General features: G+C 42.9%; 1 protein-coding gene across 4 annotated transcripts; it reads right to left on the minus strand.

Annotated features, from left to right (window-relative positions):
- On the minus strand, positions 1-25,607 carry abl2 (c-abl oncogene 2, non-receptor tyrosine kinase). 4 transcript variants are annotated; one of them, XM_056378905.1, is made up of 11 exons: positions 24,845-25,607; positions 12,637-12,798; positions 9,876-10,171; positions 9,439-9,711; positions 9,105-9,189; positions 8,801-8,978; positions 8,487-8,671; positions 8,228-8,380; positions 7,807-7,896; positions 7,253-7,435; positions 1-5,153 (listed from the first exon to the last, which is right to left on the minus strand). In XM_056378905.1, the coding sequence occupies exons 1-11, from the start codon at positions 25,059-25,061 to the stop codon at positions 3,334-3,336; spliced, it is 3,642 nt and encodes a 1,213-aa protein (XP_056234880.1). In that variant the 5' UTR covers positions 25,062-25,607; the 3' UTR covers positions 1-3,333. The 4 variants fall into 4 exon arrangements, with proteins under 4 accessions (XP_056234880.1, XP_056234879.1, XP_056234882.1 ...); XM_056378904.1 differs by having other exon boundaries at positions 12,637-12,801; XM_056378907.1 differs by lacking the exon at positions 24,845-25,607 and adding an exon at positions 13,086-13,454.
- Positions 25,608-25,661: the final 54 nt, after the last annotated feature.

Genomic DNA, 25,661 nt, shown 5'->3' on the forward strand with positions numbered 1-25,661 from the left:
CAGTATTCATCAATATCTTTATTATTTACAATAGGCTTAACACTGATAAGCAGAACTTCACAGTAATATAACGTGAGCTTTAAATTAAAAAAAAAAAACACAAAAAAAACAAACAAAAAAAACCACGAAATATATATTTTGTACAATAAAAAAGTTAATGTTAACATCTCTGCCATTTTTCATCCCTGTTTAGATTCACATATTCCATTATGGTGTGTCTGTGTGTGTGTTTGTGTGTCGGTTTACATTGCACTCGTACAACTGAAGAAGTGGCCTTTGGTATAATGATGTAGACGTTCTCCAGAGCTGTTCTCCAAAACAGGGAGACAGAAGGGGAAAAAAACAGATGTACAGAATAAATGCAGGCAACATAAATAAAGACAATGCAGAAGACTGATATGAGTATGAGAAGAAATGTTGTGGTAAAAATGTGAAACATCATTGGTTTAGATATCAGATTTGAGGGTGTGGGGTGGATCACCATTGGTACCTAATCAATTCACTGACACTAAAAAGCATTGATTGAATCTTTATATGTTTTATTTCTTTTAAAAAAAAAAAGCATCCAGGCTGGAAATGTGTTTGATTCTGGAAGATCACTTTTTTTTTTTCACTCCTTGATAAGGCTTTTTTGGGAAACCTGTTCCACAGAGATGCACAAAAAAAAAAAAAAAAAAAAATCAATAGAAACCCAACAGGCAAATAGACCAGACTGTTGCTAGGCAATTACAGAGAAAAATGTTTCAGATGAAACTTTTGACATGATCAGATTACGAGACAACAGAGCAGCTTGGATTTAGTGCAGCAGGCTCGTGTGTTGTTTGTTCAAGAGGAAACCTAAACATATATGGCTGCACTGACAGTGTTAATGGCCACTAATAAATGGCCAAATACAAAGTTGAAACAAAGTGCACCTTTTGGTTTCAAGTTTGGATATGACCGTTAACCTCCATATGGTAGAAATGCATAATGTAGTGATAACCTACCACAATTTCATGGCAAAGAAAAGCTAACACATGAATGTTTAAATGATGGACTTAAACATTGCCACTTGTGATTTCTTGCAGTGTACATAAATTATCTGTGACTGTATATAAATTATTTGTTCACAAAAAGGCACCAAGAATCATGAGCACAACAATGATGGCATTCAGTTCGTCTCAAAGCATCCTGTTTGGCAAGAAATGGGAATATTTTCCTGACACACAGTCACATGAAATGATCACATGAAATGCACAACAAAACAAGTTGACAAGAAGTTTTACTTGGCAATCTATCAAGTGTAATTAACGGACATTTTGAAAGTGTTATGGACCTGCAGTGTCAGATTACAATTTGTAATATTCAGATGCAACGTGTCAATGAGCCAATGTGTCTTATCCAGGCTTATCTTATCCAGTGTAAATTAAGATGTGAGCCAAAGCGAAACAAAGAAAATAAAAATATCTGTGAGTTGTGTGTGCGCTGTACACAGTTTTGTTTGTGCTCAAAAAACAGAGCAGCTGTTTCTGGACTTTAGTGTGACCAAAATTAGAACTATGGGCCAATAAACTGTAAAAATAATAATAATAAATAAAGAAAAATGGCACCTTAAGAGATTAAAGAGTCATGCAGATGAACATTGGACCGGGTTCAGAACCGAAGAATAATACATTCATAAAGCAGATATTCAGATCTGGGTGGATGGGCCTCAGTCTTGCAATAGATCTCTACAGTCAAAAACATTGCTCTTTATGCTGGGACCACACATAAATCTTTTGTTTCCTGGATATGAAATAAATCAAATATTTACATAACTCTTTTCTCAAAATAGGTCTGTGCTTTTAATTAAAAAAAAAAAGAAAAAAAAAAAGAATAATTTAAAATTCAAGTTCATACATAGACATTCTAAAAAGCATTTTTCTTTGAACCAAATAATGTACAAATCGCTCATGTGCTGAAGACATACTGCAGTTTGTTTGCTGAGAGATCAGTACTGTGAGATTAGTGTAAAGTAGGTCTCTGCATTTTCGTAGTGTTCATACATTGAAGAATTTGAGGCACTGAGGCCACGACAAGGCTACAGGGAATCCAGCATTGTCCATACTTGGAAGGACACTTATAGAAACACTGTCCCAGTTCACCTGCTCATGTGCTACCCTGTGCTCTCCCTCTCCTCACTCCACTCTTTTATGCTCCGTCATACAAGGAAGAAATGTAGTGTGCAAGGATAACTGGACATAAATATTGAAATGCTTTAGGGGACTGGGGATTTTCCCCATTTATGTGGCACTGTGTTAAAGTGTGAACATCAGTCACGTCACTGAAGCAAAGACAAAATGCTGTGCATATGATAAGATGCCCCACATTCACTCATTTATGCTTCAGTATTGTGGGGAACAGACAAAATAGATTCATATAAATCTTTTCTTGTCTTTTTAGATTTGATAAGCCTGTATTTGGTATTACTGAAACGTAAACTTGACGTTTCACTTGAGCTTATTTACATGCTTGTCAAATGAACACAAGTCTCAATGCTGTAAGTGATCCCTTCAATAGCTTTCAATGGTCTCACCTTGTGGGAATGTCACTGTCAACACAGCTGATTATTCTCTAAAGATTATTCTCAAAAACAAGACTTTAATCAAATACCAAAAAAAAAGCAGTTTTGGGGAGATTTACTCTTTTATCACAATTGTCCAACTACTGAAATATACTGCCTGTCAGTTGCAATCTATGCAATAAAATCAAAATAAACATCTGCACACAAAATAAAAGTGTCAAATTGAGACCCCAAATGGCTTTAAAAAATGGCTTATGGTCACTAAATTTCCCAGACACTGAGTGGAAAACTCATGAATCACAAATTTGTGAAACACTGTTGAGCTTTAGTCAGGGAAAACAGTTGTCTAGTATTCTCGGTAAGGCTGGGCACAACCACCATCACTCTCACTCAGTAATGTGACAGACCGACAGATAAGCAGAGGGAGCCTTACCTAGTCTCTGGGCTGGCTACACACAGCTGATACACTCGACATTCATTTAACAAAGAGGCCGTGGTGGAGATTTGCGGCAAAACATTTCATGGTGTGACTTAAACCACATTTAGTTTGGTATAAACATTTCTCAATATGTACAGGTCAGAGCAAATTAGTGTCCACACTGGCATTTTATGAAACTTGTTGTTTGTAAACAATAAAAAGATTACACTTTGTAGAGATTTCTCTGAGGTACTTTAGAGATTCATCTCATTTCGTCCCCCAAAAAGCTGTCAATAGAACCAGAAACATAAAAAAAGGGAATATAAGCGATCTGTTGGGTAGTTAGGGGTGACCGTTGGTGTCGTCACAGTGGCTACCTCTGTACTACGTCACTAATCTCTTTAATACAGCTGTGCAGGTTGTCCAGTACAGTGTTGGGCCCCATATTGCTCAGTCCTCCTCCCGAAGACGAGGCCCTCAGTTCCTGCAGGCTGAGCTCCAGCTTCCCCACTGCCTCTCGGAAGGCAAATTTGTTCCTCATCTGAGGGATGCAGTCCACATAACCTGAGCAGTAGTCTAGCAGCTGGTGGCCAGCGTCCAGCACCTGGCTGCTGGAGGGGCTTTCGGAGCTGGCGTGGAGGGCGCTGCTCAGGCACTCAGCGCACTCCAGCAGGGCCTCACGGCTTACCCGCTCCAGAGGTACCCTCTCCGCCTGCTGCCTGGTTCGCCGCAGTGCCACTTTGGAACTGGCAGATGGTGCTGTGTGTGAGGACGAGGCAGTGGTGGTTGCTCCGTTGGCCATTTTGGTGGGAGTCGTGTTGTTGGTGGCAGAAGAAGAGGAAAAGGAGGAGGAAGATCCAGGAGGCACTTGTGGTGGTGGCACAGACGGTCTGCCCGTCGTCGCTCCTCCTGACATTCGGCCTGACCTGTGACCTTTTAACGTGTCTCCGTTCACTTCCACGGGTGCGCCTCCTACTTGCTCCTCTCCATCACCGCTGTAGGAGTGTTGCAGGCTGCGCAGAGTGGGAGGTGGAGGAGGAGCACACTTGGGTTTTACAAGTCGCGGCCTGTCCCGGTCTGCTTGGTGCTCAGACAGCAGTTTGAAGCGGTTCCCCTGAGAGTCTAGCCCGACTAGGTGCACATCAGCTGGGCTGTGCTTCAGCGTGGGGGAGATCAGGACTGGAACTTTGTGGTTGTGAGTTGGTGCAGCTGAGGAAGCACTCGAACTAGAAGTCTTAGAGGGAGAGGACCAACTCTGCTGCCTGTCCAGCCCCCCCCCACTCTCCTCTCTACTCTCCCTGACCCGTGAGAGACTGTCCGATTCCCCCACCTCCCCCCCTACTCCTGGTGCCCTCACCCCTACAGCAGTGCCCCGGGGTAGTAGCTTGGCTTTGGGCCTTTCCCTGATCTGTGCGGTCCCCTCATCCATCCTTCTCAGCAGAGTTTCTGAGGGCCGTGCAGCCCCATTCTCTGGCTGGGAGGTTGTGGAGGCAGTCCTCTCCAGAGGGGGTTTAGCACTGCGGTTCCTGGGTAAAGTTAGAGCCATGCGCTCCAGATCTGGCAGCCCAGCTGACATAGAGGAGGTAGAATTGGACCTAGGGAAGGGTTTAGGCCCTCCAACTATACTTCCACCGTCCTCTGAAGAGGTCGTCTTTCCTGTCCGTAGCCCCAGGGTCTTTTTAATGAGTCTAGGCGTAAAAAAACCTGCCAAACCACCCCAACTGCTGCCACTTGTCACCTGTGAACCAAGGCCTCCACTAGAGGGTTTCTGTCCGAAAGCAGCCCCACAACAGCGTGACTGAGTCTGGGTGGGTTCCCCGTGGGAGTGGGAAGGAGAGGCAGAGAAGCCACCTAAACTGTCAGACTGGGGCAAAGGAGGAGGAGCACTGAAATCAGCAGTGGGTTCATATTTCTTGTGAGGCTGTGTCTCCATCTCCCGGAAAGAGCTGCTCCTCTTGGGTGGCGTTGGAAGGTTCTGTTGGAGCTGGGAGGATGGTGAGGATGAAGAAGAAGAGGAAGATTTCTTCTTTATGAAGGAACTAAAAAAGCCAGTTTTGCGGTCTCGTGTAAATGTGCCCATATCCTGTGCATCCTCTAAAAGGCTGCTGGGAGATTTATCTCGTGGCTGCTGTTTTCTGGGCAGAGCAGGAGAGCTGCCTGATCGGCCATCGCCTCCCAGCAAAGAAGCCCAGCCTGGAAAGAGCAGAGAAGAATGGATTAAAACACTAAAGCCATCTTTGATTTAAGGTTGCTTAATATCTTGCAAAATAAAAAGGACATGACAGACATTGTTCTGAATTCTTTTAGCTCCCTTGCCTGTACTTTAATGTCCTGCATTCTATCAGATAGCTCTGTGATGTTGTAATAAGACGGGACTATTCCCTTTCTCCTTAAAAGCTGTTTTTTGCTCCTTGGGGACTCATGAGTAAGGAAAAAGCATTTCAGGAAAGGAGATGGAAAGTTTTAAGGCCATGCCTGTCATGCACGTGCACACGCTAATTCAATGATTTACAAGTTGCTCTTGTAAAAGACGGGATGATGAATACACTTCTGGGACTTGATGATAACAGGAGCCACTCAGAAACAGCCCCGCCTCCTGATACTTGGAAGGCTGTTGTGTAACTTTGCTGCTAAGCCCATAAATAAATAGAGAATGGCGCACAAATTTCACCAACAAGCACAACAGAGTTGGAGATAATGAAGGAGAAAACTGAAAAATAACAGTCAATTATATCCATCACAGTTCTGAAGTGAATAGGAGCACATAGAGTAGCAAGCAAGTAGACAATACACTCCTCACCAATAATGTGCATTTATATATAAATGTATACAAACAAGAAATATTCATAACACACTCTTGTAACTGGTAATGGTTTTCACTTTTATCCAAAGAGCTTTACAATTTGCTTCTCATTCAATAACAGACACAGACAGACACACGAACTGGGGACAGAGCCGCCAACCCTGCGATTAGTGTATGACCTACTCTACAGCCATTATACATGGAAAGAAAAAAACATATAGGTTGTGGTTTTAATTGTCAATTATTTTGCACACTTTTATGTACAATTTAGGACAATCGATGGAGGCACAGTTTTCATTCTTTTCTTTAGAAGTCTTGTGCCCGTGTGAACTGGACTTATGAATTCATGAACGTTACTGTTCCTTTTAAGGGTGAATACTTGTGGTTATGGAAGAAAACATACAAGATGAACTAAATGGCCACAATGACAAAACAGACCAAGACAAAAACAAAGGACAGACTGTCTTCTTTACATAAACACACACATCCTGAGAGCTCTCCAAACTCACAAATGAACAAGATTTTATTTTCAACATTAAACAAATAAATATGTAATAACTTAAACAAGACAAAGACAAACAATTGACAATATGATGGGAATTTAATATTAGGGTTAGAAAATATTAATACAAGGTCTTGATTCTTTTTGGTAACTCACATCACAGGTAACAGACACTTGTCAAATGTATATGTGTCAGAGACGAGGGACGATGGTTCAGTTGAACATGGAGATGTCTTGTTATACTTGGGAGTGTTGAGATTGACTCGGAGTGACCACCTGGATCACATTTAAAATGCTGAAGGAAACTGAAAACACTTAATTCTAAAATGTTGGTTTTCTTTAATCAGCGGTGCATGGATTAGTGTATCCTGTCAGCAAAACTAATTTAGACAGGGAAATAAAGTAACTGGAAAAGTCTTGACTCAGTCTACTATGATCTTCTTTGGGGATAATGGAGGACAAGGGACTGTTATATTGAGTGTGGTGGCAGTCTCACATAGTATATAGTGATAGTATCTATAATGGTATTTTTTGCCATTATCCCTCAGTACTACACGATGTTGGGAAAGTTGGCACATATTTCAGTATTTCTAGATCTTTTAATTGTTGCAGGATTATTTTAAGGTTCTATTATAGTTTTGTGTTACTTTTATCTTTTAAATCTTTTAAATGGTGTGGGATGACATGGACATGTATGCTTAAGATTCATAGATGAATAACTTGAACTTAGAACCTTAGCAATCAAATAATTTTGATTTTGATGCTGAAACAGTTGTAATTCTGGGCCAATGTAGGGACACTGTCAGGCTGTGCTTGCAGAACTGCTGTGAGGTCAGTTGTTAAGGAAAATGACTGCTCTTCTCCTCAGACGACGGGCTTGGCGACGCTGCAGATGACTCTCTGAAGTGGTGTCCTCAGGCATACCTGCAGAATCATAATGTCGTGCACGTGACTGGTTGGTAGTAAGGTAGGGATGCCCGGCTGTACCTGAGTGGCTGTGCGTGCCGTGGTCAGTGCGCCCGTCCAGTCCACCCTCGATGTTTTCCTTGTTTTCTGTGTGCTTGTGGAGTGTGCGAGATTTGGAGGGCAAAAGGGGCATGTCATGACTGAAAGAATGCAATGGTCCGCAGTGACCAGAGGAGGCCGTCTTGCAGAGCTCCTCTGCTACCTCTGTAATGTACAAAGAAGAAAACACTCAACTGACAGGCAGCCTTTACCAAAATCCAACACACTGTATATACTGTACGCTTGCTGAACAAATAAACTAAAATAAATTTGTAAGTGTATTGTTTGTTGTTAAACTATCTGCCCCGCTTCTAGCTTACCACTTGTTTCATCTTTCTTGCTTTCTTGCCTATTTTGTATACCTGAATACACTTTTAAGTTCTCTAAGCTGAACAGGCAGTTGACTTGCCTTCAAAAGTGTAAAAGCCAACAGTCTGAATGAGATACAGATTTGAATGTTCGGCTTAATGACTGCAGCTACTACGAATAACAGTTAAATTCCATGAGAACTGAGAACAAGCTACATGTTACTGTACCTTCAGAGATGCTGGAGTCATGAAACATGGTTTCGAAGGCTTGGTGGATCTCTGCAAATGAAGGCCTGTCTAATGGGCTCCACTGCCAGCCTTTTGGAGAGAAACAGACAAAAAGAGATATCACTACAAGGAAATGCTATATTTGACAACTACATGTGAATTTAAATGGATTTTAAAGTAATCCAGTTACAACTCCAACATTGCTTTCACAGACCTTTTGAAAGAAATGTTTTTGTGTAAAATCAGGACAGCGAGCTTTCAGTCAGTTTGGAAGGGGATTCAGTGAAGTGTGACATGACAAAGGTCTGACAGAAATGTAAGAAAGATGAATGGACGACCGCAGCTGTCAACCTCTATTCACGTCTTCCCAGTGCAGTGCAAGCACTTGGTAAATAAGTAAGAAGTAGGCCAGACTACTTACATGCTCTCATGAGTTCATAGACTTTCGGTGGACATCCTTCAGGCTGTTCCATACGGTATCCTTTCTCCAGGAGGTCATAGACCTGAGACAGGTCAATGCCTGGGTATGGAGACATGCCGTATGTGGCAATTTCCCACAGCAGCACCCCAAATGCTGTAAGGAAGAAAGTTTCAGAGGATCAAACATTAGGACAATAGAAATTAGGTACAAAAGAGAAAAATCAACACTTAGTATGACTGTATGCACATGTATCGCTCACCCCAGACATCAGACTTGATGGAGAAGGTGTTGTATGCAAGGCTCTCAGGTGCAGTCCATTTAATGGGGAATTTGGCCCCAGCGTGGGCAGTGTAGGTGTCACCAGTCATCAACCTGCTCAAGCCGAAATCTGCAACCTTCACAACATGATTCTCGCCGACCAGGCAGTTCCTCGCTGCAAGATCCCTGAGGGGTGAGGTGAGGAGGAGAGAGGAAGATGGGGAGAAAAGGAGAAATTAGTCTTTCACATATGTGGACTAATACAAGGAGATGTGTGCATATACACATACTGACATAGTTAGACCATCCCCTTACCTGTGTATGAAGTTCTTCTTTTCCAGGTATTCCATGGCAGAGGAGATCTGTGTGGCCATGTAGAGCAGGACCACAGCGTTCACCTCTTCTTTGTCACACTCTCTCAAGTAGTCCAGTAGGTTGCCGTGTGGCATGTACTCAGTCACGATATAAAATGGAGGCTCCAATGTACACACACCTGCCAAAGGCCAGCAATAGTGCAATTTTAGGAGGGAAAAATGTGTTCTAATAGAAAATATGAGTAAAAATTGGGTTTTAATGGGCACAACAACTTCAAAACAAGTTTAACAATAAAATACAATACCTAGTAGCTGAACGAGGTTCGGGTGTTTAACCTCCTTCATAACTGCTGCTTCTTTCAGAAATTCTTCAACTTCCATGGTGTCCTCCTGTCATTGTAGAAATGGAAAGAAACACAAAAAGAAAAGAAAGTTAAAAAAATTTAGAAAATGTAACACAATATCTATAGAAATAATCACATGTAATACCAAAGTCCACCTGCAGGTGGTGATCTATAACTATTGTTTTGCCCAGGCCCCATTATTTAATGCAGCAAAGGTTCTGTTAAGATATCCATCCAACCATCTACTGTAAAGTTCAGAGAAATCAAATGATGATATAAAAAAGGGCTTACTGACCTTGAGTGTTTTGACAGCCACTGTGAGGTTGTACTTTTTCCACACTCCCACGTACACCTCCCCATACTGGCCTCCTCCCAGCTTGTGCTTCATGGTGATGTCTGTGCGCTCCATCTCCCACTTGTCATGGATGGGTGACACACCGTACACTGTGGGCTTGTTACATTTGGGTGCTGGGTAGTGCAATGTGGTGACCAGGCCATCGGCGACAGTGGAGTGGTGGTGGACCAGCTCGGCCAGGGTGGCAAAACGGCTCTCAGAAGTCACATAAACCTGAGGGGGAAGGAAGCACGGGGGTGGACAAAGACACAGTTAAAAAGAAGAAGATGAACTCTGGTGAAGTCCAAACACCAACACTCCAATACTGATAACCGTGCAGCTATATAAAACAAAACTTTAGCCAGCCAATTCAAAACCACCAAACTGCATGTGTCTACCTTTCCATCAGAGGCTGTGTTGATCCGGTAGTGGTAGACTCTCCCCTCATAGCGCAGAGATATGGACAACTGTCCGGGGCTGCTCTCGCTTTCCCGGACTAGAAAACTCCCGTTGATGAGGGATGAGAGCAGGTACTCTGCGGCGCTGCGAGACACGGGCCCGTGGTACCAGCTATGCTTCTCCAGACTGTTGACTGGTGTGATGTAGTTGGAGGGCACCCAACCCTGGCCGTTCTTGGAGCGCACTTCACTCCACTCTCCATTCTGGTTGTAGCCCAGCACACGCAGCTTCTCACCTGGACACAAGAGGGGAAACTTGTGAGAGCTGATCAAATAGTGGCAGAATGGCCTGGTGGTTACAAAGACTTGGTCAAAGTGTCCCTTAGAATGCAGACAGCTAATCAGTAGCTGAAGGAATTCGCAAGCCAAAAGACAAACACTTAAAAGTTAAATAAGAAAATGAAATGTCTTGATTCTGATTACAAGATTTCATTCATTCAATTTCTCTTCAAATTCAGACACATCATGGAACAAATACTTCTCATTACTTCACCATGCTAGTCATAATGCCTTGATATCAGGTCTCATAAAAGTAAGAAGAGTCATGGATACGACATGCCTCTCGTTGAAACTACATCAAAAGCAATGGAACAATGATAGGGTTGGACGAACTGCATATCTGTCAAAGAAGGCTCGGCAAAACCAGGCATGTAGCAACTTGGTCTGTTGTCTCTATCTGTCTGTCTCTGACGTCAGTGCAGGAGACATGAGAGAGCGGAGAGGCTGATGTGTTGGAGATTGGAGGAGGGAGGGATGCATCAGTACAACAAACAACACTGAATGGAGAAGTGATCAGCAAGTTGGATGGAGGATTAGAGAAACGGAAAAGGGGAAGAAAGAGAAGACAGAGGGCAGTGGCAGGATGTGAGTGATGGTCTAGCAGAGAGCAGACGTTTAGCCTGCTAGTGGTGGGATCTCTGTAGTTCTACCACACATCGTCTACACTGTCTTTTCTTCCCGTCTACATCTTCTTGGATGTAGAAATAAACAGCACAAATACACTAATCACATTAAAAAGTGATGCCATGTATATATGCATGTATTTGATTGGCCAGTGTAGCATCTTGCCAGATGAAGCTACAGTACATTGCCGCAAAGTTGAGCCTGGTTTAACTTTTCCGTCAGAAGACTGAGCAATTTTAAAAAATCATCCCGGCTATGACGCCAGATTAGCCTTGCTGAAATGAATGAGAGGGCTGCGTTTTTTTTCACAAGAGGGCTAAAGTCAATCTGAATGTGGCCTTAGGCTATTATGAATCAGTCAAATAATACCTATAACTGTGAGAAATAGCAGCCACATAGTTTGTGTAACAGACTAACATTAAGCAGTCCAATACAGTCGAGTAAACCATTTAACTAACTGAGGTAAGTCCAGTCAGTAAGACAGCCACGGCCCACCAACATGTAACCACTAAAGGTAGACTAGAACTTAACACACTATGCCAGCAATCCACAGAGCTACATTAAACAGACATGGTTATCCACATCCAGCCCACCAATCCACCAGTCTCCTCTGTGTCTGTCGTCTGTGTCTCTAAGTTTTGTGGGAGTGGAAACACTGACTGCCTCCCTCTCTCACACTGGGAGCCATGTGTGCCTGAAGCTTGGCTCTGGTCTGGCCTAGCCTGGTTTGGCCTGGCACAGAGAGGAGACAATGATTAGCCCCAGACGCGAGCCTGCTAAGTCCCTCTCTGTGATCAGCCTCTGCTCACTGTGCTCATCCACCTGTTATTATTACAGTCGAACAAATTCCATATTAACGCAGCATTAGAGGTATGCTGGGGTGTTTCCATGTGACACAGCAAAGAGCGGGACAGATAGGAAAAGTGCAGTGGAGCCTGGGAGAGCACATGTGCTTGCATGTGGGCAGGAATCTCAGATTCACTCCATGAGTCAGGGTCTAAACATCATTTCCATCCCAGGCAGCTGCCATGGAAGCCTTAAAACGATGGATAATTAACACACTCTGCCACGTTTAATGCTTTAGATCAGTTGGGGAGACAAGCTTGGCTGTCTCTGGATAATGTTATGAGGATATTTTAAGCTCATTACTCAGGGGAGAGCTTGTTGACCGGTTAACTGCTGCTGGTTGAGAGAGGAAGTTTGAAGAAAGAGTGTGTGTAACAGAAAGGGGAATAAAGGTGAGGAAAATAGTGAAAATAATAAAGCATTTGGCTCATAGGTGGAGTAAAAGAATTAAATTATAGTTTGAAAGGGGGATGTGGTGTGTGTGTGGGTGGGTAGAGAACAAGAAAGTCATGGAAAGGTGAAATTACAGTTACTATTAGGTAAGCTCTGTTGACATACAACATTCCTCTGGCATAACTACACTTAACTACTCATAAAGAAATAATTCTAGGAGTTGCTGACCTGCCAATCACGGGCCTTGCCTGGAAGATTCAGTGATGACTACACAGGAAACGTGTAGCTACACATGTCAACAGTGCTTCTTAAGAAGGCGTGGTCGAGAACAATCAATGACATGGAAAAATCTCCTGGAGTAACATCACATTGCCAGGCAACAACTTTTGGTCCAATGCGTGGAAACAGTGTACTCGAAGAATTTGACACAGTAGAATAGTTTGTTGCCATGACGCAGCTGATACATAAATGACGCATTCATTAATAAAGATTTGTGGCCAATGCAATTTTTCTACTGTCATCCTTCTTTTTTAAACCAATGTCAATTGTCATTATTTACCTTTGGTAATGCTGAGCGTGTTGTCTCCGCTGGCGACAAAGTCATAAAGTGCAACGAAGAGGTTAGGGTCGCTCTCGGCAGCCCCCAGTAGGTTCTCCTTGGAGCTCCAGCGCACCGCCTCCGTCAGCGCCGCCGAGTCCAGGCCGAATGGCCGGTGGAGAGCTTCTGGACGGAGAGCAGGAGCAAGGGTTGGGGAGAGAGAAGATACAATATGAGACATGTAAACAAGCAACATTGTTCACGCAGGTCAAGGGTGACAGTAAAGAATCATAATCAGTAATTACTTTATCAGCACAAACTGATATTAACCAGCTGTCCGATTCCAGTTCTATCTTCAGACAAGCAGTAGTTGGGTTGCACGACAGCCTGGTGGCAAGACTGATGCCATCTAAACAAATGATAGATTTAATTTTCCATAATCCCTGGAGTCCATTTTGCCGGTTGTCTACCTGTCTGTCCAGGCTTAGTCCCTTGCTTGAACCCAGTGTGGCGCTGACGGCCGCTCAGAGCCGCCCACTCCTCCTCAAAACTGCTGCTTGCCTGCAGGCACCTCAAAAGCATTACTTTAACTCGTCCACTCTCTGAAGAGCACCGTTATCACTGACTACACACACAGACCTGCCGTGTCTAGCCCGAGCTAGGTAAGATCTGAGGTGGGACTGTTTTTGTGTGTGTGTATATACACAGAGAGAAAGAGGGCGGAGCTACAACACCACCGGGATAGGAAAGATTCTCTCTACACAGGATGCAGTGATTGCCATAGCTACATAACACACCCACGGACACACAATTATGAACTTGTATATGCGTAGCCAATACGTTCTACACTCAACAGCTGCTGCCAAAGTCACTGCATGTCTGGACAGCTGCTGAGTGAGTGGGAGGAGGAGGGTGGTGAAATGGAGGGACAGAGAATGGAGAACAAGAACTTAAGTATAGGCAGCTTTAAAAGAGAGAAGCTATTACACAGAATGGTTTTCCTTCCGTGATTTATTTCAGACAAATAGAAGGAATTCAAACATAAATAACAAAATCCAAAACAATAGACTCACAATAAATCCAACATTTAAAAAGTATTCAGTTTTTGTTAAGAGTGTAGCAGAGAGGTCTTGATGTAGCTCTATGGTTGTTTTGGAGGTTGTAGTTTATGGTTTATTTGTGTAGGATTGAACAATAGTGAGTGCTGTTTATATTTGCCCATGTAAGCATATTAAAAAACAGGAGGTAAGCAACACAAATCCCAAATGAATGACTATAAACAGAGGTGATCTGGCTTTGTTATTACAAGTGGCTATATGACCTGTATGCATACAGCCTAAAATAAAAAGTGGCCAGTGAACTACATTAGCACAGACTTGTCTTTATTTCTGTATAATGCTGTGGTTTCACATCCTGAATGCTGACTTTTATTTCAGTCATAATGCAACTTCATGTTGAAGTCTATGAATATAAATATAAACAAACATCACACTGATATGATGAAATTTTGTCTGATGAGGACAACAAAAGTTTTTTTTTTTTTTTTCTGTTTTGAACATCTGCCAACAAGCTACCACCTATACACTCAGGGGGAAGTTTAAAGAAGAAACTAGTTGATTCATAACCACTTCTTCAGTACGTACGTTCAGTTCTCTTCACTGTCAGACCAGACACATTTATTACCAACATGGTCAGATTTTGGTAAAGGTGGCAAAGAATATTCTGCATGTTTAACAGACATATATATATTTACATATATTCTGTATTCTTTAAAGAAAATAAATCAAATGCTGAATTGAAAAAATCAAAATGAAACAAATTCAAATTAAATAATATATAATGTAGATGTGGCTGTCACAGAGGGAGGCATTCGTTTTTCAATTCACAACCGTAATGTCATCTATACAAACAGAAAACAGACTAATATAGGACAATGTAACAAGATTTTTAGTCTTATATCACAATTTAGATACATGTCCTACGTCTGGTAATAGGAGAGTCAATCAAACTAACAAATGCAATGTCATGCTACCAACCTGAAAGCAAATGTGTGAAGAAAAAAAAAAAAAGGGAAAAAAAGATTGTAATTGACACAAACTGTCACAAAAGCAGCTGACTGAAAATTGAAACCTATGGTCAGCTAATGAGTTCACAATCACACACACAACTCAGATGTTATTAACATTACTTGCAGATTTGATTTTTCATTTGGGAATCGAGAATGTAAACTTCTAAATGTTAGATGCCAGACAACTTTTTATCAGGCCATAATGAGCATTCATTTTTCCTTAGATCAGTTTAGGCTGGTACATGCAAATACAAAGGATTGAGTGAAATTTTGCCCATGCTCTAATCTTGCAAAGTTGGCAGAAATTCATTAAGAAATTAAGCATTTTCCATTGTTAGACTACACCATGTGGCAGGCACATGCCATACACAGGCATGAGAGAGATTTCCAAAGCTGTGTGATCTAAAGCAGCATTAAATAGAACTAAATATCTTTCTCATTTGCCTAACTATGTAGCTCTATAACATATATCTATTCAGTCCACTATGCCACATCATCTACAAGACTTGCCCACCTTTGTTCTGGACCAGCATGCATTGTAGCGCAGCAGTGGCCGTGACCTGGCTCAGCCACAGTTCCCAGTACATCTTCTGCTCTGGTCTCGTCAGCAATCAGTCCCAGTATCCAAAGAAACACTGTGGTTTTCTCAATCCGCTTTGCTGACTCCGAGCAATTGTTTCAAAGCTTAACTGTGTCTATTTAGACTCAGACGATGGAGACTGAAAAGCAAAGGTGGACATTTTCCTGGCAAAGAATAAGACGCACAAGCTAGTTCTCTAAACCATCTCCTTCACTGCGGAGTACAAACGCTGTATGAGAAGCAGTCAGAGAGACGCGGAGACCCCCCAGACAAAGTATTTACCCACGCTGTCCTTGAATCAAACCACCTCAACTTCTGAAGTTACAGTAGTGACTTGCAGACTCCTGTTGGGAACTCCCTATTAGCTTTGATGTGGCCTAGGGGAGTCAAGATTTCCAAGGTCCATCTGGAGAGCACAGACATCCATGACTGATGTTCGCTGTGGTTTAACGCACTGTAAGGGATGGCAAAACATGGCACAGAGAGGGAGCGAGAAAGGCGTGTGGTAAAGAGGGGGAGTGGGTTAGGGGCATGTATACACAGAGATTGGGGGGATAGGGGGGTAGGGCAGGGTATATGGTATGGAGGAAAGTTGAGCTGAATGTGATGTGTGTGTGTGTGTGTGTGTGTGTGTGTGTGTGTGTGTGTGTGTGTGTGTGGCAGTGTGTGAGGCCTGAACCAGCACTGTGGCCGACAGCAGATGGCTAGTCTAGGGAAAGGGGGAGGACCCATTGACCCCCACTTTTCTTCTGTGTGCATGTGTGTGCATGTGTGTGTGTGTGTGTATGTGTGTGTGTGTGTGTAAATGTGCACGACTGCAACTGCTATAGCCAGGCCGAGCCAACTGTCAGACCTGCTCCTCTTACATAGCTACATATCACCTCACTCTTCTCAGGAATCTTTTTAATGAAGCAGTGATACTGTGACATACATGTTTGTGATGACTGGAATTGAGACGTTTTGACAGACACACAGCAAAAGGCAAATGAAGAAACCCAATCAACCATTATTCGAGTATTCCAAGGCTCAAATGAGGCCACATAATAATCAATATCATCATGTATATCATATATGATCAATAATTACAATTGATTTCAGAGCATGAGCCAAGTTCATACTGATCATATTTCTTAGATCACTTCAATCTTTCTTAAAAATCAGACCAACAGCAAGATGCTGTTACGCTTGGCCAAGCTCAATATTCATGTGCTGAAACGTTTGATTGAGGGAGCAGTTGGTCTGCGTGGGGTATGTCGTGTGCCCGTGTGGGTGCCTCGGTGTGTGTGTGTGCTGTCAAGTGTAGCACATGTGCTTTGTGAAGAAACTACGGGCTTTGTGCTTAGCGGAGCTGGGAGGGTATTTGCAAGTCTGAGGGGCACGCCAAGGCAGCAGCCCATAAGACAGCTGGGACAGAGGTGACCCTAGACCCAAAGCACACATAACATGTAGACACACATATCCGCATCACATGCACACACATCAATGGTGACACTATCTCCTTGGCTGTCCCTGCACCCTGCTGCTTCCCTTGCAGCTGTTTGTATTAGTGTTTGTGTCTCCGCGTGCCTATAAAGCTTTCACTTCACTAACCAACCACCTCGTGCCAAAGTATTAAACAACACAATAACATCATTTACACACCCTTATCAAAAACAATACAGTTCATATCTCAGGCCCATGACCAGCGAGGTAAGGGTGTATTTTTAGCTGCTGGAGAACAAAACATAGCAACATGACATCCAGAAATAACAGAGCACATAGTGATGGCGTTGCGGAGATAGACGGCTGGCTGCCTGCAGGAAGCCCTAACAAAAACCTGAGACAATGCTGCAGACAAGACACACATACACAAGCTATTACATAAGTCAATAGGACAGGCCAGAACAGATCCTGTGGCAGACTCAGACAGAAAAGGTGAAGAAGAAGGGAGAGTCACGGATAAAAAAAAGGGCTGGAGCCTGAGAGACTGCTTTACAGTGATCTACTGTATGTTGTAATCTAGTACCAGCAGGTATTTGTTCTCTGATATTCACCAAATCACACTGAGCCTCAATGATAAATCATGTTGTAACAACTCTATCTGCTGTCTCTTAAAGAGAATAACAGACATGCTGTTCATATCATCAAAGGATATTTGAGGGGAAATTTTAAAATGTGGTCAGTTTCCATCAGAAATGTTAGGGAAATGCAAGGTCTCAAGTAAAGCCAATTTTATTAAAATAGCTTCATATCACTCTCTGTCAGACGTCATTAAAATCTCCACAGACCTCTTAACCCTTCTATCCTTCAACTTAATAAGGATACAATCAATTTTTCACTGTTTTCAGATGTTTGTAGAACAATCTAGAAAATAATCTACAGATGAAGCAGTAATGAAAATAATCATTAGTTCCAGCTCTATGTAGTATAAAACTAAAGGAAAGGAAAAGAAAGGCAGCAAAGTAATGGGTCTTGAATCAGAATTATATAATATATTATGGAGGCCTGCCAAAAAAACTAAATGTGGGCTGAGATGTCATGGTAAAGCAAACATTGCAAAACCTTTATTAAAGCTTTTAAAGCAGTATATCTGTAATCAGATTTTTCAAAAACACCACTAATCAATACGAAACACAACAAACACATTTTTTGGCAGAAGGATCATTTTGTTGTCCTTATTTGTGAGACATTTTATATAGAGAGTACATATTTAACGGATTTATTCATCAAAAATAATCATTAGTGGAAAAACCAATTAGTGGAACTGTACGTGTGTTAATGTGCTTGTTTCTAACATCCATCAACAGTTTGAGAAGCAGTCCATAGAGAATGCATGGCTGGAGAGGAGAGACGGGAGTCAGTTGTTGTTCAAGAGGACTGGACAAAGGACAATAGCCTCATTAATGCCACATCAAAAGTGTGTGTGTGTGTGTGTGTGTGTGTGTGTGTGTGTGTGCTGGCTCAGGAAGATATTCCCTTGTTCCTAAGGATGTGAACAGAACACAAAACTTCTGCTTACTGATATCACCCCATCAGTTTATCCGTAGTGGAACTATTATATATATATATATATATATATATATATATATATATACACACACACACACACACACACACACACACACACACACACACACACACACACACACACACACACACACACACACAAATGTACTCAATAGCAACATACACTTATGCACTTGTCCTGTGCCCACTCATGTCCATACTAGCAGATGCATACGTCTACATCAATCAGACCCCCGCCTTTAACAAATCCTGGTGTCGCAACCCTCTCTGAGTAAGTAATTACACAAGCAGGCCGCTGCTGGGAACACCTGTGAATGTTCTCTATTCATCTCTGTCCATACAGCAATCACGTCTGCTGTCTACATGGAAATACACCAGTTAGGGAGTGGATAAACACCAGTAAGGGCCTTAGGGCCAGTGGATCATTGTGGAATGAAGAAGAATGGAGCCCTAACCCACGGCTCACCCTGCCCTGCCCTGCTCCTCTCAGGGCTTGTTATGGGTTAATAATGGACTCTAAGTGCTTCCCTCTAGGTGTGCTGGCAAAAAAGGCTAAGTGCTCCTTTACGTGACAGCAGAGAGGATTGGCGGCATATGGTGACTTGAAACTATCTCCACATCCACACTGAGGTGGTTTGTTTCACACACACAGGGCAAAATTTGACCTGACAGGCTTTGGTCAAATATATATTTTGATCAAATGATTCTATTTCGATATATATACAAAATACAGAGTCACATTCAGGCTCCCTGACCTGTTTGGTGCAGAGTACCGGGTGTCTGTGCTTATAAATATCATTCAGTCCTTATGATGTAAAATGAAAAAAAAAAAAGAGCAAAAACATGCTTTTGGATTGTTAACAAGTATTTCTACTTCAGCCTTGCTCAATTCCCAAGTCAAAAAGAAAGTGTGTTTTTCTGTCCAGCAGAAGTCATAAATTCACAGAAAAGTACACAGAATGGAAATATTACGCTAATGTCAGAGCACTGTCCTCACTGCAGATCTGCCCGCTCTTGTCAAATACATCATGCAATGTGCTTTGTGTGGATGATCTTAAAATGTCTGGCTGAGATGGGTGTTTATGTGGCCAACTCCCCACAGGTAAAGAGGTGTGTTCACCACAGCAAATCTTTGCAAAGCTTGAAAAGGACACTCTCCTTGTTGCTGCCTCCTTGCTTTTCTCCTTTTCCAATGAGGGTTTACAGTAGAACCCACGGATCTTGACGTCTGAACGGCTAATCTGTGTGTGGTGTGGTTAAGCTGTGTTAAGGTGTAGGTTTAAGCTGCTTTAGAATTACTCAGTTAGAAGAACAGACTCAAGCCCAAACGGAAGATTGTACTTCCAGCGTGCTCTTAGTTAGACAGCTGAGATGCCCCTGGCTGCAAAACCAACCCAGTGGAGTAACTATTTTCAATGTGTACACCATGCAATTACGGTATGTGGTTTATATATTCATCTAACACATATTTTCTCAAATTCAAACTGTATTAACTGCATTATATACCCAATGTAATGATAAAACATAACATGACAGTGGAGCAGCAGGGTGATAGCAGAGTTATTAATAACTTGAAATGAATAAATGGAGGCTAATATGCAATCAGCAACCATTCTTCAGATAAATCACTCAAAGCCATACAAAAGCAACAACTTGTGTCTCTTCACAGAATAGTCACATTCATCACATGGGATATTTGAGTACAGCAGTGCCATGGGGCACCCAGATTAAGGGTTTCTAACCAACTGGTCAGCTGGCGGATGATTACACTGAAGGAGTAGGACGTGCCGGATAATCCTCAGAAAGAGCTGCCCCACATCACAACTTCACTGACAAGGACGCAAAGAAAGAGAGTGAGTGTGTGTGAATGTCTTTATGCATGTGTTGAGTGTTTACAGTAAGTGTGTGTGAGTGCGCATTTCTAGCCAAGTCTCCAGCCTGCAACCCAGGAGATAAGCAGCAGTGATAATGCCAGCAACAGAGGACTGATCCTGGAAGCAAATCAATGCTTAACAGGCTTGGCACAGGGACTGTCCCCCTTTCCTACCCCATATCTAATTTTTTCCCTGCTGCACCATCGCAGCTTAAGAGTGAAAACTCCAATTTAACCAGGAGCCACCACAACAATTTGGCTAGACCTCTCCACAAATTGAAAACATTTGGTGTTTTTAAGCTGACAGATGCATGGGATGGTTTCACCATCTGCACAGCCAATCATTCACTGTTCAGATTAATCCTCACTCTTTAATGATATAAGCTGCAAGAGCGTTGAGGCCAAGGAATAAATACTAGGACTGTGGTTTTGGGAACTACACGAGGTTGACTGGTAGCAGATGCAAAGGCTCAAGGCTGCAACTGAGCGTTGGTTTACATTCACAACAACATTAAAACTTTGGGGAAAAACGACAACTGAGCTAGATAAACCTCTGAATTGTGCTTTGTGTGTGGTAACATTAATTTATGGCACATTCTTGAACATTTTACTAACTTTTAATGTCATTAACCCTTCTAAGGTAGATTTAGGATTGAGGCTCGTTGCAACAGCCAGGGTTCAACAGAGAGGAAGCCGACAGAGCCAGTCAACTGCAGGGACTAATAGTCGAGGCTTGGCAGTCAGTCGTGGTACAGTGCAGTCTTGGGATGAGGATGAAGGCACAGAGAGACATAAATGATTAAACACACAACCATTACAGAGTGCACAATGGTGCATGCAGTCTTCAGATGTAAGACCATTTTTGATAGTGTTAAAACACTCTACGCTTCCACAAACACATCCATCTAATCATACTTACTGCCACCTCTGAGACAATCAGTCAGACTCATCAGTTTTGCCCCAATTCCTAGCCAGTTTTACCCTGAGGAGGTGTGGCCATGGCTCCTCCTAGTGGTTAATGAGAGTCACTAGGACCTACTAACTAGTTTTTAATCAACAAATCATCTTCACTTCATGATATTATCTTTTAAAGCCTTTTAAAATCTCACCCGTAGCCACGGAAGCATCTGAAACTTGATTTTCCCCAGGTATAGCAGTGGCTTCTGTGTGACTTATCCTGGTTGTTGGGGTTTTAGCACATAGAGTCCATAGAAAAGTGGATTTGTCTCTAATCTAATTTCACCCGTGATGCAAATCAGCTTAGGTTCTTGTATCCTGGATCCAGGCATCTCTTTTCTCCTCAGGGCAGCTTTAACAGTGCTGCACTTTAGGTACAGCTGGCTCTACATTCACTATCAGTCCTGCTGCCAAAAAATATTCCAATCCACTCATCTGCCCCAGTTTCTATGATCTGTTTGGGGTAAAAATAGATTAGCGAATTGCTTTGTTTATTTTATTTTATTTAAAAAAAACCTTCAGAAGTAGCATTACTGCTTATTTACACCGTCAACACACCAATCATATTTTTTTTTACCAGCAAGATGTTAGTTTCATTTAAGAAAGGCAAAATATAATGTTTAAGTAACAAATCCTGAAAAGTGATAACCTGCAGTGCAGCCTTGCAATGAATATACCATTAATGAGGCTATTTTATCTCAGTAGATTCACCCTCTGTGTCAGTTCAATAGCAAAGGACACTCCTCACTGCAGTGTCTGTATCAGATGAACCCACTGCAGAGACGGAAATCTCGGAAATCCTGACAGGGCTAAAGGGGTGGATTCATCAATATGTTGCAGCCACTGCTTCACCAGTATGGCTCATCAACCAACACGCACAGAGGTTGCTGTCTGGATGGCTCCCTTTGAATCAGCAAAGAAGCAGTCTGCACTCCGTCTGTCCTTGAATAGCTCAGTGTTTTTTAGCTGGCCTGTCTGTCTGGTGGGATCTTGTGGAGAGACAGGGACGCTAAATTAGTGATGAGCTAAGGAGAACTGCTGCTCACCTGAGCAGGGGACAGAAGCTGACTCGCCTTCTCTGAAGTGAAAAAAGAAATTGGTAGCCCAACACTGGAATCTACAGACGTTGAAAAGCTCACTACTACTGAGGAGACATGGAGGAGAGGGAAGGCAGAGGCCACTGGGCCAAGCAAGCATAGCAAGAACCATTTTACACCAATGCCCTCCAGCCTCTTTGTTTGCCCTCCCCTAAAATGACTCGGTGGTATTAGGTATACTGACAGAAACTCTAGAGGAAGCATGTGCACATATGAAACCCACTGACACTCAATGGAAAGTCAGGCAGCAACACACAGGCATGTGTTCAACAGACAAACACGCATTCCTCATAGACTGGCACCTTTCAATTACATCCCAAAAATCCATCATTTAGGTTATGAAGTATGCTAGTCTGTTATAAAGTGCTTATGAAGCTGGATTAGTGAAACCACTTCAACATGTTGATCTCTGATAGCGGTCAGTAGGAACATTTTTGAAATCATGCTGCCTCTAAAAATTAATATCAATAATAGATACAAAAACACGCACCAACATCAAATCAGATATGCCGTCAAGCCAACACCTCATCCCAGTGACTCACAACCACACTATGCATCTGTTCTAGGACATCTCTTTTTCTGACGTGACACTTTCAACTTCCCACAATGGGATCAAAGCGTTTTATCTCAACTTCCTCCACAAGACCTGGTCACGTGGCGTCATTGTCAAATAAACATCAAGTTATCTTATCAAGTCAATAAACACTATAGCTGAACAGATTAATCAAACCGAAAATTGGTTAACTCAATTTAGTCATTTATCACATTAATGACTGTGGTTACATGATTATTTTACAAACTAAAAGATAAAGTACTCTATGGAAAAATAACATATTGAAAAATTAAAAAAAAAAACAAAGCATTTTTTTAGTTTCTAATCAATGTCGACTTCCTGATGATTCAAACAACCTCCTTAAAAGAACAAGTCCAAATTTCACCCACAAAGATATACGCGATAATGCTGCATCATTATCACATAAATAGTCTACGAGAAAAAAGGCACTTTGATAGTCAGTGGAAGACTGAGAACCCAGTCCCAAGCTTCCTCACTTAAGACTCTTTGTTCTATTATAGTGTGCTTTGAAGAGTAGAAGTCTTTCTGCAGAGTGGCTATGTGACTGCATCCTGGCTGCTATAAAAAGGCCACTCCTGCCCCGACATTGGAGAGAAGGGAACAGTGCCGACAGTGAGTGGTGCTGCACTTAGTAGGTCTGTCTGTCTGTGTATGTACTTCAAACTGAGGAGGGTTACTTTTCAGATGTGACAGCCAGGAATTGAAAATGCTTTCCATTCCCAAAAGCTTGCACCTTCTGCATGTCCTCGCTTCTCTCGCAATGGTGTGAGGAAGTTGGGTTTAGGACATCAGCGGAAACTAGACATGTTGAGCCAGTAGTTTTACATCTATGCAGCACATGTGAAGAGACCACCCATTGGATGAGAGATGTGAGTGACGAACAAAACTAACGGCAAGTTGACAGACATCAAATAACACCAAATTTCCACATGACATTACAATGGCAATGCGACCTAGTTGGCATCATGTCATTTTCATTACTTATCACCACAGATCAGCCTCTGAGAGACACTGCCTAAGGGGAGAAGGCTGGGATGAAAGAGGCAGGCCATCCGGGGCATGGCGGAGTCAAGGCTGGGCAGTTTTTCTCCATGGCTCAAAGGGGGGAGAGATAGTGTAGATCTGTGCTGTCCTCCATGACTCACAGTGCTGACGACAATATCAATGCATAGCTATAGCTCTGAGGCAGGAACATGGTCGATGGTGGGGTGACTAGTACCACCACCTCTGTCTTGTCTGTGTCATTTTTTTTCCATGTGACCACTAACCCACATTATTCCAGCAATACATGAGTAACCTCATGAATTCACTGATCATGTGAGACTATAGACGTTGAGATATTAAACTTTAATAACACAGTAGCTTTAAAATTTTGATGCTTGCCTGCGTGTAATCACATAATGACAGAAGGTGACTTAAATAATTCACATCGATTTCCCACTGGATCAAACTGTGCAGTCAGCTGGCTGAGTGCGTTGTAACAGTAGAAATGATCAGACAGAGGATGTAAGTGAGCATGTGAAACCACTAGGTATTGTAATGTGAGCCTGTGGTGGCTGCCATAGTGACTTAATGGAGTGGAATTGCTACTCAACCTCCGGAGGCAAGAATCACTGTTTACCAAACCACGTATGGCTAAGACAGGCCTTGGAGATAAACTTCACTTGCTAACCTGCGGCCGTGACCCTTTAGGGATAGCCCAGAAAACTCTCTCTCTTTTTCAAAAACATTGTCTTTCCTTTTGGAAGCTTTAGGTCACATGCAGCGCATTACATATGCTCCAACGTACTGATATACTAGTAGAAAATGTGAGCAAGTGAGTTATCCATTTTCTGTATAAACTGCCCCATGTCTGCACATACAGACAATGGACAAATTAACACACACACAGAGTAAAATGGATGAGACATGGAAAGCTAATGTTGGTTGGCATGGCTATTTCCGCTAACGCGTCGTTGTCAAACTAGCATGGACTCGGCTAGCAGTCGCTAATCAGCAGCAAACATATAAAAGTAAAAACCGGAGCCCTTTATCGTTACCCACAACCTTGCCAACAAAGTATTTCTATCGTTACCTGAATGCAGCGTGAATATATTGATCCCTGGATCGGGCACGTTGACTGCAGCAGTCCTGCCCGGTGGTGTCCCGGTGCTACTGCCGGGTTCTCGGGGTCTCCTCCCGGCGCCGCTCCCCCGGTTCCCCTTCCCTTGGTGTGGTTGGGACGCGTGGGGCTGTGGTGGCTGGAGTCCGGTCGATGTGCCCTCACCGACGCGGCCTACCTGCTGTCCCATCCCGGTAGTTTGGTGTAAGGACGTTTGGGACGAAGCGAGCAAACCCCCCCTGCGCACCTCTGGCTCACATTCCCCCAAGCTGGAGCGGCCTGGCCCGAATAGTCTTCCTCAATCCCCTCCCCGCTGTTCTTCACCGAGCTAATGTTAACTAGCCCGTATTAGCTCGTTTGGCTAGCCTGTAAGCTAACGTTAGCAGCTATCAGTGAAACCCACCCACCCTGCCTTTAACAATAAAATCGCAACCCCGGCGTGTGACAGCGATTGTCTCTATTCCGGTGGTCCAGATGGTATCTGAGCAGAAATTAACGGTAACCGACGAGCGAGATTCGGTAAAATCTGGAGCTTTTCAGAAGAGTCTTGCCGTTGTCCGGCCGCTGCGCGCCCCCTCTGACGCCGCCATCTTTACCGCAGAACAGAAGATGTGTTGCACAAGGCGGGGGGTTCGCCGCTATCCCCTGTCACCGTGATCCTCCTCCTCTCCAGCACCGACACTAACCGGGTCCCAACAATCCTCGAGCACCGGTTCCAGCGGGCGGGGGGCCCATATGGGATGTCTGATCCCAGAGTCCTGGAGAAAAATGCAGACATCACTATCAGCTT

This window comes from Seriola aureovittata, chromosome 6 (genome assembly GCF_021018895.1).
Source record: "Seriola aureovittata isolate HTS-2021-v1 ecotype China chromosome 6, ASM2101889v1, whole genome shotgun sequence".
Lineage (NCBI taxonomy): Eukaryota > Metazoa > Chordata > Actinopteri > Carangiformes > Carangidae > Seriola > Seriola aureovittata.

What these genes read in the sequence shown, in the direction of transcription:
- abl2 (XM_056378904.1), bottom strand. Translation starts at nt 25,061, where the DNA reads ATGGGACAGCAGGTAGGCCGCGTCGGTGAGGGCACATCGACCGGACTC. An exon ending in ACACAGCCTCTGATGGAAAG is followed by an intron (nt 9,712 to 9,875) that starts GTAGACACATGC and finishes CTTCCCCCTCAG; the next exon opens with GTTTATGTGACTTCTGAGAG. An exon ending in GAACCTCGTTCAGCTACTAG is followed by an intron (nt 8,979 to 9,104) that starts GTATTGTATTTT and finishes GGCCTTTGGCAG; the next exon opens with GTGTGTGTACATTGGAGCCT.